The sequence below is a fragment of the Dermacentor andersoni genome, chromosome 2 (assembly GCF_023375885.2).
Source record: "Dermacentor andersoni chromosome 2, qqDerAnde1_hic_scaffold, whole genome shotgun sequence".
NCBI classification, from domain to species: domain Eukaryota; kingdom Metazoa; phylum Arthropoda; class Arachnida; order Ixodida; family Ixodidae; genus Dermacentor; species Dermacentor andersoni.
In genome coordinates this window covers 183,236,845-183,255,217 of record NC_092815.1, presented here as the reverse complement: position 1 = coordinate 183,255,217, position 18,373 = coordinate 183,236,845, and the positions used below count along the sequence as shown (strand labels likewise).

Sequence of the window (18,373 nt, the reverse complement as noted above, 5' to 3'; positions counted from 1 at the left end):
AAGCAGTATAAGAGGAAAATGAATGCAAATAAAAGACAAAAATATGATTGTCTAGTGGAAAAAATACTGGCACTTGAGCACTGAGACTTTTATGTGGCAAAAATGTTGATATCTTAATACAATGATAGTAGAGGATTTAGAGAAACAATTACTGCGAGAATATAAGCTACTTGGTGGTCTCCTTTATAAGATGTATAGAAAATTAGAATCGCAATGGAAACAATCATGCAGCAACTATACACTGTACTATACACTACACTATATATTATAACTTATCTTATGGTAACTACAATATATAGTGTAGTACTCAGAGAATTGAAAATACACAAAGGCGAATCGGGCTGACATGGTTCTGGAACACATTGGTGTGTTCAAGAGCACTGTCAAATAAAAGCTTGTTCATTTCCATTGCTTTTTCAAGCTAATGATTGAGAGCTCCAAAACAACCTGTTTTCGAGTGTCTAAGAAAAATATGCCTTGAGTACCTTGCGTACAACTGTAGTGGAAAGAAATGGCATCATTTAAAGTAAGGCAACTGGAGAGTGCCACCGTTTGGGTTTGCCACCTCAGTTGCTCAAGAATTAAACTGAACAAGAAGCTGCTGTGCAAAGCTGTTGAAAAGTGCAGTTTTTTTTTTAATGCTGAGTTTTTGTTTTACTGATGACTCCACATTGCCTCTGGCCCATGGTCCATTGGTCCCCATAGCATGACAACAATTTCTACATTGCGACTTAGTTCTTTACAAAAGACAAGCTTATCTGTCAGTGTTTTCATAGTTGTTGCATGAATGCATGTCATGTCATCAAAATCAGTTGTGCTGTAACAACATACGAATGCAGGCTTAGTGGCAGGACTTGCTGCTGTTATGACAGTAATTTCATGGTTACAACAGTTGCGTCAAAATTTCTGCTGTCATAGTATGTTCTATAATTTTTCTTCTCTTCTGTTTGGGGAAGAACTTGTTGACGCATGTGACCTTTGTAAATACAAGCAAATCTGCTTAGCGCTTATGTATCCTAATTATCTGCTTATCCTCATTATACGCTTATGTATCCTCAATGTATCCTCATTTCTTATTAAATTTTTTTTTTACATGAGCCTACCAGGGGGCCCAAACATGGGTCTTAGTTCCTTTGGAAATAATAAATGTTATTTCTCTCTCCACCATCTTTCATGCCAGATTTGATGCTGGCATTTTGTAGAGTGACATGACTTCTTGCATAGTGGCACCTTATTTTTAATTTTGGAGGTTTTTCCTGTGGTGAAAATGGTTACAGAAGCATAGCCAGGCAATCTTTTACATGACTACATATATGTGAGTGTCCTCTCAGATAGGCCATTAGGGCATGAATAAAACCACTAGGCAAAAAAAAAGAAGAAGATGTGATTCAAGGGTAGTAGCGCTTTGTACTGAGCTTGAGGTCATGGGTTCGACTCCCAATTGCATTCCAATGGAGGTAGAATGAAAAAAAAAAGAACACTTGTGTACTGAGCCTTGGGTGCATATTATAGCTGGTCAAAATTATTCTGGAGACCTGCATAATGATGACCCTCATATGGCCCATATATTATTTACAGACATTAATCAAGCCAGACTACCAAAGGCTCCAAAAGTCTAAAAGACCACAGGGGAAGAGCTGAGGGAGTGAGTTGTCTAGAAAAGCATTCCATGCTGAGGAGTTAAGAGACACTAGAGCGAAGCTTGGCTGGTCCACTACCATGTGGCGCACCTTGAATTTTATTGTTTCAAATTCTCACAAGAAGCAACATTAAGGATCATATGAGACCAATGACTGACCTGAGTCGGGCTGCAGAAAAAGAAAAATGAAAGAATGTTGTTCATTGCATTTGAATCAGTGAACTCACATTCACCTTAGTAGAGTGAGATTCATTGCCATTCACAAAGGGTTTGGTTTGGGTTTGTTGGTTGTTCACGGTTTATAGGGAAACAACAGTAGACAAAGGCAAACTGAGGGCATGAAGAAGACACACAATGCTGTACTTTCAATGTTGAAAGTACAGCACATGTAGTGTGTCTTCTTTGTGCTTCACTTTCTCTCCGTCTATTCCTATGCTGTTTTATTGTAATCCATTCATCTAAATTGCTTGCCCCTAGCTTGTCCACTGCTTGAATGAATGCATCGGTTCATGAGCAGGCTCATATAAACAGTTCAAGTCTGTGTTTTATTGCATAATTGTGTTATGAAGACAGCATTATGGAAACAACCTTCTTTTTAAGGTGCAATTAGAGCGGAAGGTCGAGTATAACTACAGAGTTCCTGGAACATTCCATTTGACACCATAATGTTTTTTGCAAATAGTTCTTCTCTGCACAGCAATCATACTTCATACTTCAAACATTCATGCTTCAAACTTCACAGGCATTTTGTCACAGGTTTTCCAGCTCCAAAAAAACAATGCAGCTAGAGACTCCCCTTCTATATACAATGAAATCACGAAGTATTACCTTCTTAATCGCAGGGTTTACAGTTTGCCGCATCCTAAACTAAACAGGGCTCAGGCACTTACATTACGCTTACTACAGACTGGTACTTATCCTTGCCCACGGAGACTGAACATGTTTTATCCAGAGACGTATACAGAGCCTTGTTGCCAAGATTGTGGTGCTTTAGCCTCGCTCGAACACATGCTCTGGTCTTGCGAAAGAATTGAAGACTCGGCGATCAAGGATGCGTCCAGGTCCCGGACCTGGATGAACAATTCTGGGCTGTCCAGCAGGCTCACGATGTGGCCGTGAGGCTTGGCCTTCCAGTCCCGACGTGGGAGCGGCCCGCTTATTGATTAATTATCACTACTTGCAGGACCACATAAAGTTTTCCTTCCTTCCTTCCTTCATAATGTATAACTAGCCGTAAGGAATCTACTTCCTCTGAATATTTTTTTAATGATTGTTTCTGTGGTTAGTTATCCACAAAAAATGGTGCATTTCCATAAATACCACACCTGTGTCCAGCTCGCAGCTACTAGAGGCACTGTGTAGTTATTGATGTTTCTAATTCTTGGTTTGCATTGCATGCAGCAGTTGTCTGCTTTCCCAAACATCAACTTGTGCAATAGAAAAAGAGAAAGTTATGCTCACGCAAGGATTTCACTTTGCAGTTCCCTCTTTTCTTCGTTGTCGATGACATCTGTTGAAGTGTCCAGCACAACTAGCAAATCCGTAGGCGTTTCACATTCGGCTGAATTTGGAGGACAAGAAACATAAAGTGAACAAGTGAAAGCTCTGAGCAGCTCTAATCATAGATAATTATTAAGTATTACATCATGTGCACAAAAAGCTCAAGAAATCTGACACCTCTGAGCAGCATAAAGGAGAGTATATATATCATTATACATCATAAAACACAAAGTGCACATAAACATAGAGAGCAGTAGATACACAGAACAAAGTATTTCACAGTTACTCGTCTGCGTGAGGCACTCACACCCACTTAAAATTTGCTAAATGCAGGATTTCCTTGTTATGCTGCTATGAGGCCGGGGACGTTTGTTTCTCAGTCAATATATGTGAGAGGTTATAGCGACAATCAAAATGTGGCTTTGTCATTGTTTTGACAGAGAAGCTATAATGTAGAGAATGGCAGCATTGTGCTTGACTAATATAAAGGGCTTGAGCAGATTGCTGCTACTCTGTTAGTTTTGTCTAATTACATGTATGGCTATATTGGGTGCTCGCAAGCCCTTGTGCATGCCATAAGGACAACATATGTATGCCACGCGAACTATGTACAGTCAGATACTTACGCTCATTTTCGTTTGTACTAGCTGGGCATGCATCACTGTGCTGGGAATCTGTGGAAGGAGGAAAAAGAGCAATGTGTGACAATCTGAGGTGCACTTTTAACATACATTGTCTGTATGCACCTATTCTCACTTCCAATGTTTAGCACATCACGAGAAAGCTTGACCAGCTTGTAGCAAGAGGCTTGTAATATTTTGTATAACGAGCCTAAAAAATGGTGCCTACTACCCAGCATAATGATTTGCTTTGACAGCAGTTAAAGGCTCAGAAATGTGTTTGTTGTTGTTTGCCTTTCTGCGAATAAATTCCTTTATCTCTGGGCTTGCTGTACCCTTCCTCTCTATCATGTTAGTGTCATCATCATCATGTTGTCGTCAGGTCACCATTTTATCTTTGCCACTTTTACCACGCATTGAAGAAAGCTATTGAACTACCACTGAGTTATTGTGTACCAGTTGTATGCCACTTAGTGGGGCACTGACCATTAGTCACTAAACTATTGTGTGCTGGTTGCATGCTTGCCAATTTGTGTGGTTATTTGTGTTCCACATTCCACACAGACTGTGTGATTGATGGCGTCTGTATATGTACAAGGCATGCAAAGATTTGAGGACATGTCTTTTAATTGCCTATAGGCAGCAGCATTTTCATTCTACCTGTTGAGGTGCTTAACTTCGTCTTCATCGACCTTCCTGAGACCCATCTCTCACGTTTATTTTGCAGTAGCAGCTTCCAATCTGACAGAGGAGATGAAGCGCTGCAGGCAGTCTTAGTTGCCTTACACACAGGTTACGGTGATTTCGAGATCACCACCTTCTCGAACATGGCAAAGTCCCTTGTTTTTGGAGTGAGAAAAGAGCTCACGATCGATCGTCATCTGTGACATTCAGAAATAACCAGTGCCAGTAGTTAGACTTATTTCAGGTGGCTGAGTTTCTCCAGTAGGTGGAAGTTTCAGGGTTCTCACTCATGAGAGTGAGAACCTTCAAAAGCCAATCATGGCCATTGTGGAGCAACTTTGGGTGGTAGAGTCAACAGTGAGGCATTCAGTGCAATTAGCTCATTAGGCGCACCACTGCTAGTTGTTTTTGAAGGGGATAGTGCATTACCATATTGGTTGATGAGCAAGCAATATATGGTGTTATTAGCTGTGATAGTCTGATATACTGTTGCAATAAATGAGCACAAAGCTGCAGGAGTCACTTAAGTGTGCTGATTTTTAAATTATATGCATACTGACTGTATTCACTTTTGTGTCAGTGTTGGTCCTTCAAATACTTACGGGTGACATTATTTGGAACTTCAGATCAAGTTTTGAAGAACTTCACTTAATGTTGAGCTGAAAGGTCCTGAATTTTATTACAATGGTGCATGATGCATAGTGAGTTACTTCACATGATGAAATGGTCACTTGTGTTACACATACATATCATATAGTACTTTCATTACCATGCCATCTGTACTGGTGAATGAAGACGCCAGACTATAGCGAACAATGGCATGGCTTCATGTGGGCAGGCATTATAGCAGCCTGGATTGAGGCTCACCAATTCCTTTTGATGTAACATTTCTTTTAAGCTCCAACATACATAACGCTCAAGATTTTGTGCACAATTTGATTTGGAAAGCAGTTCAGGCTGAGTTATGACAAGGCAATCTTCACATGTTTGTGCCAGATTAAGCAAGATGGCACTGTCTCATGCTTTCTGGTGGCCATTCTCCTTTCTGTCAGCATGGCATCAGCACGCAGCTGCAAGCACAGGAGTCAATAAACGGTGGTGCTGGTGTATTGTTTAACAGCAAGGCACAACTGAGGCTATGATAATTTACTCATAGATATTGTTGCATAAACAAAGGTGCTCATGTGTCCTTCGATGCTCGGTGCATCAAAGCGAAGGATTCGGACCGTCACATCTTCATAGCTCCAACTAATGCTGCCATTATTACGTGCAAGCTCAACTGGCCAGCTATTCAAATCAGCGGCGTTTGTTTGAGGCCGTGAAGCATTTTATACGACACCAGAGTTGTTCTTCTTTCACTAAAGTTGCTTATACCTTGTCTTACATTCTTTACAAAGTTATTCTTCAGAAATTTTGAAAATGACAGCCCACAAACAAATGTCATGAAACAAAACGCCGACAGTGCATGCCTCTTATGCTAAGTCTTCTCAGACTGAAATATTAAAAGTGTGAAACAATAACATAAGATCAGCCCATGCAAGAGGCCGCATTTCTACCAGAAAGCTCGTCTGCGTGCATAGCGTTTGCCACCAGAATTTCCTGGGAAAAATTAGTTACGTAAGCTGTAGTTGCCGGGAAGTGTGAGAAGCAGTTAGGAATCTTTGAATGCTGTCGCATTTCACTCTTAAAGGCGAAGCTTAAGTGTCCTATTCTTACCTCTTTTGACCCTTTTCGCGGAGCACGTTGTTCTAGAGAAACGAGATGGCACTTTTGGTGGCTCACCGCACATCGCCTCAGCAACAGCACACAAATACAAAACCATTACCGCTTCCACCTTGCTTCTGTGCGATCAGCTGTCAGAAATGCAACTGAGTTTTCGCTGGCAAACCGTGCTCCAATCATGCTGGTTTGAGTCATATAGATTGAAGACGTGTGCAGTAGTGGCTGCAAAAATAGTGACTGGCATATTAAGGAATGTAATGAATCTGTGTAGCCAAGCTGGTGGACCATTGCTGCAACTGTCCATATGTGTTACTGGCACTTCGAGATGTATGGATTTCTTCGAGGATAGAGAAATTTGCTCATCTGCCAGCGTTGTATCGCTAACCTTCAAAGAAAGTGCTTCAGCCCCAGAACGTCGGCAAGAGTGAGTACCGCTCGTTAAACAATGACACAGGGAGTAGCGCTGCTTCCTATCATAGTTCGTGTCATGCACAGTATCTACAGACATCTACCCCAACTGTCACAAAATCTTATGCTTGCTCTATCGCCAACATATCAATAAGTGAATGGGCACGCACTTGAATATATGTGTACCATATACGCACAATAAATGATGGGCTACACCGATAGCGCACGAATGGTCGAAGCTGAATGTTTTGCGGCAGTCCACAAGAGTAAGTGAGTAACTAGCGATAATACATCTTTGCTACAAGGTATTGGAACGTACAAAATGGCTATATATCAAGCCTTGCATGCAGCAAGAACAAATCTATAAGAACTGAGCACACTCGTGAGCAATTAGGCAGAAATAATTAGATAGTGACTGCACCAGGGAAGGTTACCGAGTCAGTAATGTGATAAGCCGCTGCTTCAAAATGTTTGCCGAATAAAGAACGAAGAGCAAAACACACTAATTCTCGTTCAATTCATAAGCGGAACGTTTGGATAGCTTGGAATACATATTTAGCAATGCTTTTAAAACAAGCACGATATACGCTGCTCGTGCCATTAGAACATAGCTTATTTAGCTTCCAAAGCACTTTTGCATGTTCTCTGAAGCTGTGGCCAAAGCTTCATGTCATCCACCCAGTCACTGTGTACGATATCTCCAGAATCAGAGGTTTGCTAAGTTGCACTGGCATCATACACGCCCATTGTAAATGCGGAGGCAACAGAGGCAGTTGAGGCAAGCAATGGATATGGATGTGTCACCACATGATCAAACATGGCAGCGCCCACGGGATCGCTGAAAAATGGACGAATATATAACTTCCAGGTAACGGTATAGATGCAGTCATTTTTTGCGCAAGCGTAACTGACCTACTCATGAAGTCGGCAGTGCCTGTCTGAAGCCGCAAAGCAAGCGACTGAGGAAGGCGCCTGGAGGTGAAGAGAATTGCGTGCTGTGGAAAGCACGAAGGAGCGCACTGAGCGTGTGGTAAAGCGACGCCACCTAGAGGAATGTGTAGGTAACATTGAACGAAGTGGGGACGGAGAAACGATGTGAAGCATTGCGGAGGAGGAAGGTAGGTGGAGGCGTGCTGGGTTGACCTGTTCTGGCAGTTGCTGTAGGTTTTCTTTGTGATGACACATACATACCAGATTTGTTCCGCGTTAACCTCATCCTCACACGCCGTACGCTGTGTGTGCCAGTTGCGGCTCAATCTCGTTTGTGCAAGGAGGGGTGGGGGGGGAGGAAGTGCGGCGTATTCCATCGCGCGCATGGCACCGGGACAGGGGAGGGAGGAGCAGCGTTGTACTTTGGCCACGCACGGTTGCGCGGGCTTTATCTTTAAAGCGATCTGCTTTATGGGCACAATCTAGTTGGGCTGACAGCTCGTAGCTTTATGTGTGCTGTGTTCTCACAGCTCAGTGTGCATTAAAGCGATAAACAACACGAAGGCCACTACGCTCGCTGCTGCTGCCGCGATTCCTCATGCCAGCATTTTGACAGCAAGTGTCCACGTTCATTGCGTGTGAAGTGTTCATGTTTGCCTGTGCTTGCTGACACCATGCTAGGTAATTTAAATAGTAAGCGAGTATTTAGAATGAGGCGTTCTACTTCGGCGGCTGCTGCGTATGGTGCGGCCGGGCGAGCCCTGTCTTGCATACAATCTGCAATAGCATCGTGTGCGCTATGGCACCCATACGCTTGCGCACCACCCGCATTCACGATGTGAAGCGTCACTTTAACTTTTGCTTTTACTACTATATACAAGGGAACAGTGGCCATTTTTATGAATTTATTTTCACTTCAATTTAATTAATATAGCAAGTGAAGAAATGAAGAAAATAAATGAAAGCATGCTGCTCACCCCTGTCATCCCCAAGCTTGCCCAGGAATATGTTCCAGGTATCTGCCACGCGCTCCTTGGCCTTTGATTCCTTGTTCTCGATGCCCGTGATGAGACCCGAGTGTGCCAGTGTTATGGCAAAGTTGTCAATCTGCTCCCGCAGTTCACGGTTGTTGACTTTGTTGAAGAGCTCGCGACGTTTGCAGTGAGTCATGATCTGCGAGGCTCCAGTGGCTATGCCCTTGGGCCCGTAGTACAGGCGCAGCACAGTGCTCAGATTCCAGGTTCGCATTTCTGGGAACTCGTTCAGTGCCCTGCCCAAGATGAGGCCTGTGCAGAGTTCATGGAATGCGCGCACATTCAGTGTCATCTGGCCCAAATTGGATAGATGAATGAATGTTTTAGTATACATACAGATATAAAATTGGTAGCGAGGAGGAAATGCTACACATGACACATAAGTTCACATAAAGATTGACCAGTATCCATGTCAGCATTCTGTAGAAAATGTAGTAGTTGGTGTGAAACCTCTTGCAGCAGGCTGTTTGACCCCTGAGGCAGCTAGCAGACTGTGCAGGTAACTGTACTGAATGTTTAAAAACATAATGGTGGTAATGTGTACTTCCCAAACTAACTTTCAACCTGCTTTATCTGTCACACCTGCAGCATCCCTTGCATTGTCAAGTATAAGTGAGCATCCGAAAGGTGTGTTGATGTCATAAACGGCATAATTACTTTTGAGTTCAAATGTCAAAAACAGAAATCATACAAAATAAAATTAAATTAAAGGAGCACGAAAAGGGCACAGACAATAAGATTGGCGATTGCATTTGTGACACATCTGTCAACTTGAGGAAGGTTGAAGCTAGGTGCTGGAAAGGCTAAAGTTGCAAGGTCTTTAGTCCTAGTTAAGAACAATATTAGTTTTTATTTCTTATTTTTTTTATTTTGAGTACACCTCACGGTGTTCGTTTTTGTACATGTGCAGACCACCAACGCTCCTGTCACTTATTCCTGAAATGCATCACTTGTTACAGAGTACTTGTGTTGTTCGGTCTTGTTTGCGTCTTTATTTTTAGCACTCTTTTTCATTTTATTTTAGATATCATGAACCAACTTGCCCAACTACAAGAACTTGTTAAGAAATTGCACAGCATGTTAACTGTTCTAACAGAAATTACAGAAATAGTTGAGTGCATCAGTTTGGCTTGATTATAGTAAAGGTAGTGAAACAATACATGTGTGTTTGATATTTAACAAAATTTGTAAAAGAAATATAACATACTTTTCAACAATATGTTTGAAGCGTTCTAAGGCTTGCACACAGTTTCTCTATATCTGCATGAAATTTACTGCAAGTTTCCTTAATGAACACTAAAGAGGAACTATAGGTTAAGCTGCATTAGTAAATTGCACTTCAGCGATTACGATATGGGCAGTCTTAATTACCAAGTCGAAAGGCTCGCACTGCTGCCCTAATGCACCACCTGGCAAGATTCAGGAACATTTGCTGTGCTAAGAAACCCAGTATAACAAGATATCACTGGAAATTCATGGAACCATGCTGGAAACAAAAGAAAAGTCAAGTTCAACCTTTTTTATTTTTGGTTATAATCAACCATCTATTTTCTAGCCAAATAAATGAAAATAGGCTTTTAGTAAGATACTTTACCAGCATACACTAATTTAGCATTTCTCTTTAGTGTTCCTTTAATACTATGTTTCTTTAATGGTTTTGAAGAAGGTTCTGGTAACAGCTATCACTGTCTATGCTGTGTGGCCAAACAAAGGCATATGGATGCCTGCTAGCTGGTTTTCTTTTTCATCCTTAGCTGATGGTCAAGACGAGTGTCATCAGCAGAAAGAAGCACTTACCATCGATGGCGCCAGTGATTTGGGCCAGCGTGCATGATGTGTTTGTGTCTCCATCCAGCTTGTACTCAAGGAAGCAGCCATTCTCGAGCCACTTGCCCTGCAGTCCCATCGACTTCCTCAGCTGTGCCGGTGACAACATAAGCGAGGTGCTGGCCAGTAGTGCTGTGGAAAATGGAGAGGGCGTCTTGCCTAATACAGATAAAACTAGTACAGATTGTACAAACCGAAAGGAAACTCAAAGAGCTTCTTATTAACTTATACCCGCAGATATGAAAACTTCGTTTTGTAGTGGCACAAATATTGCCTGCATATAGCATTCAAGAAGACAACAATGAAATGTCATGAGCTAGGTACAAGCACCAGTGTCAAGTCTGACTTGCCACCTCAGGATTCATCGACCTATCTGGCTAGAAGCCGCCATCCTAAACAATGTCTGCTGCTGTGCTCAAATAAAATGAACAGTATTCACTTCAAGTGGTTACCCAGACATGATTTGAACATGAAACCTTATGAACCACATAGGAAGGCATGAGGCGAACTGTCCCGCATGTTTATTAAATTGCTCTTGGAACAGAACAGACAACCAGCCGATGCACTGCAGGCACTGCTGCTGAGATGCCCGGGTACTCTTTCACATGCCTTGCTGTTTTGAGCATGTGGAGCATATGGATGTGCAACTTTGTTGTTGTCACTGTGGTAGTGATGGCTTGCCATAGTTTCATTGACTCTGACTAGGTGTATTGTCTTTCCATCAACCAATTCCTGTGGATAGTTGGGTGCACTGTCTCCTCATTGTGTACACGTGGCGAACCAAATGAAGACAATTTGCAAGTACTGTGAACTCACCCACTTTATGCCCAGCAGAGGCGAGAGCTGTGAAAAATTAGAGCACTGGGGAATTGGGTGCTATTTTTTTTAGCCATTATTATGGCCTTCCCCAGACATTGCTGAATGGAATTATGTGCTGTGCAAATTTTTTTGTTGCTTGTGACCTAGCTACTAAGTACTGACAGCATGCATGCAGTTGAGGTTTAGTTGCATGCACTAAGGTTTAGTTTTTCCTTGTGCTTAAATTTGACATTACATTCTTTGTCATTTCTTTATTTTTCATTCTTTTTTGCCCTTCAGTAGGATATTTTTGATCTTATTTTATGTATCATTCATTTTAACGCCTCTGCCTATAGAAGGGAACTGGTGTAGCAGGAAGCGAGAGCTTCCAAGCCCTCCATGATTTCGTAGTTAAGTTTACCCTATCTTCTATCGCGGTGGAGTGAAATGCAAGCATGAGAAGACAAACTAGAAGGGTTAAAAGATAAATTTTATTTTCCATGTTTGCTGCTCTACATTATATTGAGGTGATAGATTCAGTCACAGAGCTATTGTTTTAAGGCCAGAGTGTTTAAGCGCATGGGAGGATCAGAGCTGGTGTCATTATTTCCGGTGAATTGGTAAAACCTCAATCATACAATTTTTTTCAGAACCATAAGAAGTATTTGCATAATCCGAAATTTGCATGATCAGTATAAAATACCACAAGCACAGCACCAAATTAAATGTGACACAGTATATTGTACATTTTCGGTCGGTTAAAAAATTACTCGATGAATTTCTGAACGTTTATTCCCTAAATGTCAACTTTCGTGCTCTTTGTGCTAATTCGTTCACTTAATTACACTGCCAGTGCTTGATAATGCACATGCCGCAGTAGTGCTTACCATTGTAAGTGTGTGTGTCTCCGTCAGGATTATGGAAATCACACATTGACTTCACAACTGTACACTGTCTGAGAGCCTTGGCATAGCCAAGGGGTGGCACACCGGGCATGTGACCCCTCACCCCCCTCCCCCAACCTGAAATTTCTATTAGTATGTGGCCTGCCAAGCTCCTCAATCATCTTGCTGCCCCTACCCCACCTCACCCTCACAATACCCGGTTAAGTGCGTATCTGCAACTAAGAAAATTTCTGGCTACACCACTGTTTGAGGGGGCTCCGACAGCTCAGACATACATATGATCTATCGCGGCCTGGTAGATTGAGTGGATAGCACTGATCTAGCGTCCCAAGATGGCGTCTGCGTGGGCCGGTGCCTTGCGGCCGCTGAATTGTCATTTCTTTCATACTTTTTTACATGCTGTAATACCATATCATTAAATATACACATTGTAGTAAGTTTGTCCTTTTTACGCGCATACTACGCGGCGCTTCCAGGGCACCAAAGGTAAAGCTGGGCCCTTTAACCAGAGGGAAACAGGGACACCAAAGCTGAAGCCTGGACATTTTACGTACGTGTGTTTGGGGTTAGCCGAGGCTTCTGCGTGCCGAAGGTGTATAAGAGTGGGTGCTATCGTGGACAGCAGCTCTTTTATGCAAACCCACCCCCCCTGCTGGCATGCTCCAGCCATGATGGCCCGAACCCACAGCTCGCTGATTCCAGCTTTGGCTCCCCCCACTGCGACTTCGGTGCCCCAGAGATCCTGAGCCGCCTGCTTCTTTATAATCTAAGGTACTATCCTCAGTCCTACGCTTGCCAGTTAGATATACGTGCCCTCCCGGAGAAGTAGTTTTAAAAAATCTAATTCCTCGCGGATCAGTAGCTGCAAAACATTCAATGCCCTTCCACTCTGTGAAAAAGGATGATGAACGAAGCCGTGCATGTGGGTCCCTTAATGACGAACTGCACCTCCACCGCAGGTCGGCCCGGCATTGCACTATCTTTGGGATCGGCCCACGTATGGGGAGTGCTTAACGCCTGCTTCACCTCCGGCGCGCCGAGGGTTGGGCGGGCATTGCACTCTCTCCTGGATCGGCCCACGTATGGGAAGTTGTTTTGCTTACCATAACAACACGAAAATTTCCTTGGACGATAGAGGTATACAGCTTCGCTGTAAAAAGGTGCGGCCTGCCGCGTCGGGCAGGCTGTAATGGGAGTCGACGTGACAGCCGTAGTTACATTCTTGGCTGCTTGACTGGGCCGAACGGCGCTAGTTGGGCCGGGGTGACAGGATGCTTCGGGCGACGGTGTTCTAAGCGTGTTCCTGACGTAATTTCTATGCCAATCTCAAACAAACGGTCCCGGCTGGGGGCGCCGCGGCAGAGGACAGCGTTTTCGATGCACACGACAGGCTAAACCTTCCTTTTTTGTCCAGCGGCAGTGGCACTATCTTTGGTATCGGCCAACGTAGGGGGGTGCTTAACGCCTGCTTCACCTCCGCCACGGGTCGGGCCGGTATTGCACTATGTTCGGGTTCAGCCCACGTATTGGGAGTGCTTAGCGCCTGCTTCACCTCCGCCGCGGGTCGCGTTTTTAGAATTGCTAGTAGGTACGGCGAGGCGTGGCACCTTTGACGGAGCTCGACGTTTCTGCGCAGGCGCAAGTAAGAGCGGGCGCGAGAGAGAAAATCTTGGGGCTTTAGCTTCTTGAATATATGTCTCAGCCTAGGCACTACGGAGGAGGTTTGCGCGCGTTGTATTCGTTTGTCCCCTAGACATGCCGGCATTGCGGAGTGCGGTCGAGTTGGTTTATATGCTCCGCCGCTGGCTGCCCGGGCGGCGAGGCAGTGGGCGCGTGCGGACGCCGCTTGGTGATCGCTGTGTCTGAAGAATGTTCTGACTGGTGTTGTATAAGTCGCGGGTCGCTTTTTTAGTCGCGGCGATAGATCGGATTTTTTACAAGCACTGCTCCAGGAGGGCACATGTAACCGGCAAACGGAGGCCTCAAGAGAGCACCTGAGGTTATATTAAAGCAGGCGGCGCAGGATCTCCGGGGCACCAAGCGGTAGCGGGGGGATCAAAGCTAGCGGACAGCCAATTTTTTATGCGAACACCCCCTGGCACGCTTCGGCCTCTGCGGCCCCAACCCACGGGCCACCCTGCTTCCAGCTTTGATGCCCCCGTTGCCGCTTTGGTGTCTTGGAGGCGCCGCTAATAATGCGAAATAATGATACGTTGCTTTCATTAGTAAAAACATGATCGAATAAATATAATTGCCTCGAGCCGCCAACTTGCGGTGGTAAGTTCAGCACTACCGCGCCCCGCGACTTCTGCCGGCACGCCTAGAGACAAGCGCATACAACGCGCGCCAAGAAACTCCTCCGCAGTACCTAGGCAGAGTCGTATTTTCAAGGAGCACAACTCCCCACATTTCCTCTCTCGCACCCGCTCTTACTCGCGCATGCGCGCAAACGTCCGTCGTCTCCGCAAGTGCCGCGCCCCGCTTTACCTACAAGCAGTTCGAAATACGCCCGCGGGTCGGGCCGGCATCTCACTATGTTCATGATCGGCCCACGTATGGGGAGTGCTTAACGCCTGCTTCACCTCCGCCGCGGGTGGGGCCGGCATTGCACTACCTTCTGGATCGGCCTACGTATAGGGAGTTTTGTGCCTATACACGCGCACGATCCTGGGGAACTAGCCAGTAACAACTCTGCAGTCCTCGCCTAGTGACAGCTAGGGGGAGGGCAAGAGGAGTGCGGCGTAGGGTGCCTCAATGTCAGCGCAGCGAGAAGCGTGGCATCGGATCACCCTAGTGAGGCGCGCCTCACTTGTGATTGTGCGGGAAGCAGCACTTTTCCAAGTAGGAGTGAATGAGAAACAAGTTATCATAGCTCTTCATCCCTTGAGTACGAAAATCACTATTTAACAGGCGATACATTACCGTAAGTCACATTAATTTGCCCAAAAGCTAGCACCATCGGCACCGCGGGAGACGCCACGACTCATATATAGGGCTATGATTGACGAAGAGTGTCGTGACGTCAACCCACGTGTCGCATAAGTGCTTCATTCGAGCGTGTGCTATCCAGGGGACGTATTTTCGGACGATCACTTTCGGCGATACTAAAGCCCCTGCATCCACGCGCCACCGCCGATTTCTGGTTGGCGGAAACGTGTATGGAAGGGCTTTAGGCGATACTATCCGGACAGGCCGCCATTAGAATATGAACCTGGCAACGTTTAACGCTAGAACGTTATCTAGTGAGGCGAGTCTAGCAGTGCTATTGGAGGAATTAGAGGGCAGTAAATGGGATATAATAGGGCTCAGTGAAGTTAGGAGGCCAAAAGAGGCATATACAGTGCTAAAAAGCGGGCACGTCCTGTGCTACCGGGGCTTAGCGGAGAGACGAGAACTGGGAGTCGGATTCCTGATTAATAAGAACATAGCTGGTAACATACAGGAATTCTATAGCATTAACGAGAGGGTGGCAGGTCTTGTTGTGAAACTTAATAACAGGTACAAAATGAAGGTTGTACAGGTCTACGCCCCTACATCCAGTCATAATGACCAGGAAGTCGAAAGCTTCTATGAAGACGTGGAATCGGCGATGGGTAGAGTGAAAACTAAATACACTATACTAATGGGCGACTTTAATGCCAAGGTAGGCAAGAAGCAGGCTGGAGACAAGGCAGTGGGGGAATATGGCATAGGCACTAGGAATAGCAGGGGGGAGTTATTAGTAGAGTTTGCGGAACAGAATAATATGAGGATAATGAATACTTTCTTCCGCAAGCGGGATAACCGAAAGTGGACGTGGAGGAGCCCGAACGGCGAGACTAGAAATGAAATCGACTTTATACTCTGCGCGAGCCCTGGCATCATACAAGATGTGGACGTGCTCGGCAAGGTGCGCTGCAGTGACCACAGGATGGTAAGAACTCGAATTAGCCTAGACCTGAGGAGGGAACGGAAGAAACTGGTACATAAGAAGCCGATCAATGAGTTAGCGGTAAGAGGGAAAATAGAGGAATTCCAGATCAAACTACAGAACAGGTATTCGGCTTTAACTCAGGAAGTGGACCTTAGTGTTGAAGCAATGAACGACAATCTTGTGGGCATCATTAAGAAGTGTGCAATGGAAGTCGGTGGTAACTCGGTTAGGCAGGATACCAGTAAACTATCGCAGGAGACGAAAGATCTGATCAAGAAACGCCAATGTATGAAAGCCTCTAACCCTACAGCTAGAATAGAACTGGCAGAACTTTCGAAGTTAATCAACAAGCGTAAGACAGCTGACATAAGGAAGTATAATATGGATAGAATTGAACATGCTCTCAGGAACGGCGGAAGCCTAAAAACAGTGAAGAAGAAACTAGGAATTGGCAAGAATCAGATGTACGCGTTAAGAGACAAAGCCGGCAATATCATTACTAATATGGATGAGATAGTTCAAGTGGCTGAGGAGTTCTATAGAGATTTATATAGCGCCAGTGGCACCCACGACGATAATGGAAGAGAAAGTAGTCTAGAGGAATTCGAAGTCCCAAAGGTAACGCCGGAAGAAGTAAAGAAAGCCTTGGGAGATATGCAAAGGGGGAAGGCAGCTGGGGAGGATCAGGTAACAGCAGATTTGTTGAAGGATGGTGGGCAGATTGTTCTAGAGAAACTGGCCACCCTGTATACGCAATGCCTCATGACGTCGAGCGTACCGGAATCTTGGAAGAACGCTAACATAATCCTAATCCATAAGAAAGGGGACGCCAAAAACTTGAAAAATTATAGACCGATCAGCTTACTGTCCGCCTTCGCGTGACGTACGTATAATGCTCGATCAGCCAATCGGCTCACTCGATTTTGCTCAACCAGCCAGATTTTGCTCAATCAGGGTGCGCCTGATGGCCGAGGCAGCAGTATCGCCGCAAGTGATCGTCCCAGAATATGACCCCGGAAGGTGACACGTATTGTCGGTAAAGTGGGATTTTTATAGTTTCTGGAGTGCGTTACCGTAGTGACGTTGATTTGAAGCTTGTCGCTGCTTGTGTCCACACTCGTATAGCAGTGAACCGCGAACATGGATGAAGCAGTTGGGCAACCGCTGGGCACTGAAGCATGGTGCGAAAAGTGTATATCAAGCTAAATTATTACTAATTGGGAAATGCTGATTGTCGCTATTTTGTCAAACCTCAAGTGAGTCTTTGGCTTTTCGCTGTACAAAAACGAGACTTCGTGATTGCCTTAGCTGGCGCAACAGGTCACCGTACCGGCAGGTCCTACGATCAATGAATCATATATTTTGTTTCGAAATTAGCAAGATGTCTTGATGCAGAATTATGTAAATAAGCATGTGGCTAGCGAAACATTGATTGTTATATTCCTTACGTTCACCACGAAGGCCGCGACATAACGAATGGCCAGCACAAGTCACGACAACAGAACAGTTTTATAGCAATAGCAATTATATGGACACTCCAGGCGCATTTCACCGTCGCCGCTGCCGTGATGTTTCGTATGAAGTCCAAGCACGATAACATCGTCGGCGCGCCATGTGTCGTATGTGCGAGTGAAACTTGCGGTGGTCACTCGACGATCGCGGCTCAATCTCGAGCGCGCAAGGCAGGAAAGCGGGGAGGAAGCGTCGCCTTCCGTCACGCGCGAGGCACCGGGGGGGGGGGGGGGGGGTTGACGAAGGAAGGGGCGGTCTACTCCGGTGGCTGCTGCGTACCGCGCAGCCGCGCGTGCGCATATCTTGAAAGCGATCTGCGATATGGACAAAGTGCGCGGTCGCGCGTGCCTCATCTTCAAAGCGATCTGCGATGTTGACAAAGTGCGCCCAGTGCTGGTAGCGTCGTATGCGCTGCGCTTTCGGCGGTTAGTTCGAGTTGAAGCGAGTGGCAGCACGAAGGTAAATTCGCTCGCTGCTGCTGCCGCGCTTCCTCGTTCCAGTGTTTTGACAGTGAGTTCCCGCGGTCATCGAGTGAGATGCGTTCATGTTCACCTGTGTGCTGTGACAGCGTGCTTGTTATAATTTGATTTGTAAGCGAATGTTTAAAGTTTACACGGCCGATAAGGCTACTATATCCTCACTTCGTATAGCTGTCTATTAATTTGCTTTCGGGCGAAACTGCGACTTTTTACTGCTCATCAGGACTTACAATTTTGCCACATCTGTTAACAGCACCGCTCAATATGAACAGCGTCGTTGCGACCGCTCTCCATTCCTCGGAGTAAAACGTGCACAGGGCCTATACTTCGTACATTCATTCGATCCTATTAATATTCCTTTAGCATAGTGGAAACGTACCGCCTTTCGTAGCAGCCTTCCAC

General features: G+C 45.2%; 1 protein-coding gene across 1 annotated transcript in view; it reads right to left on the bottom strand.

Annotated features, from left to right (window-relative positions):
* LOC126540349 (uncharacterized) overlaps window positions 1-18,373 on the bottom strand; it is a 79,005-nt gene that overhangs the window by 27,580 nt on the left and 33,052 nt on the right. Inside the window, exons 6-9 of the mRNA XM_050187147.3 lie at window positions 10,335-10,496; window positions 8,481-8,789; window positions 3,766-3,813; window positions 3,101-3,200 (exon numbers count right to left, since the gene is read on the bottom strand). Of these exons, the coding sequence (XP_050043104.1) occupies window positions 3,101-3,200; window positions 3,766-3,813; window positions 8,481-8,789; window positions 10,335-10,496 (619 nt within the window). The remainder of the gene's footprint in view (window positions 1-3,100; window positions 3,201-3,765; window positions 3,814-8,480; window positions 8,790-10,334; window positions 10,497-18,373) is intronic.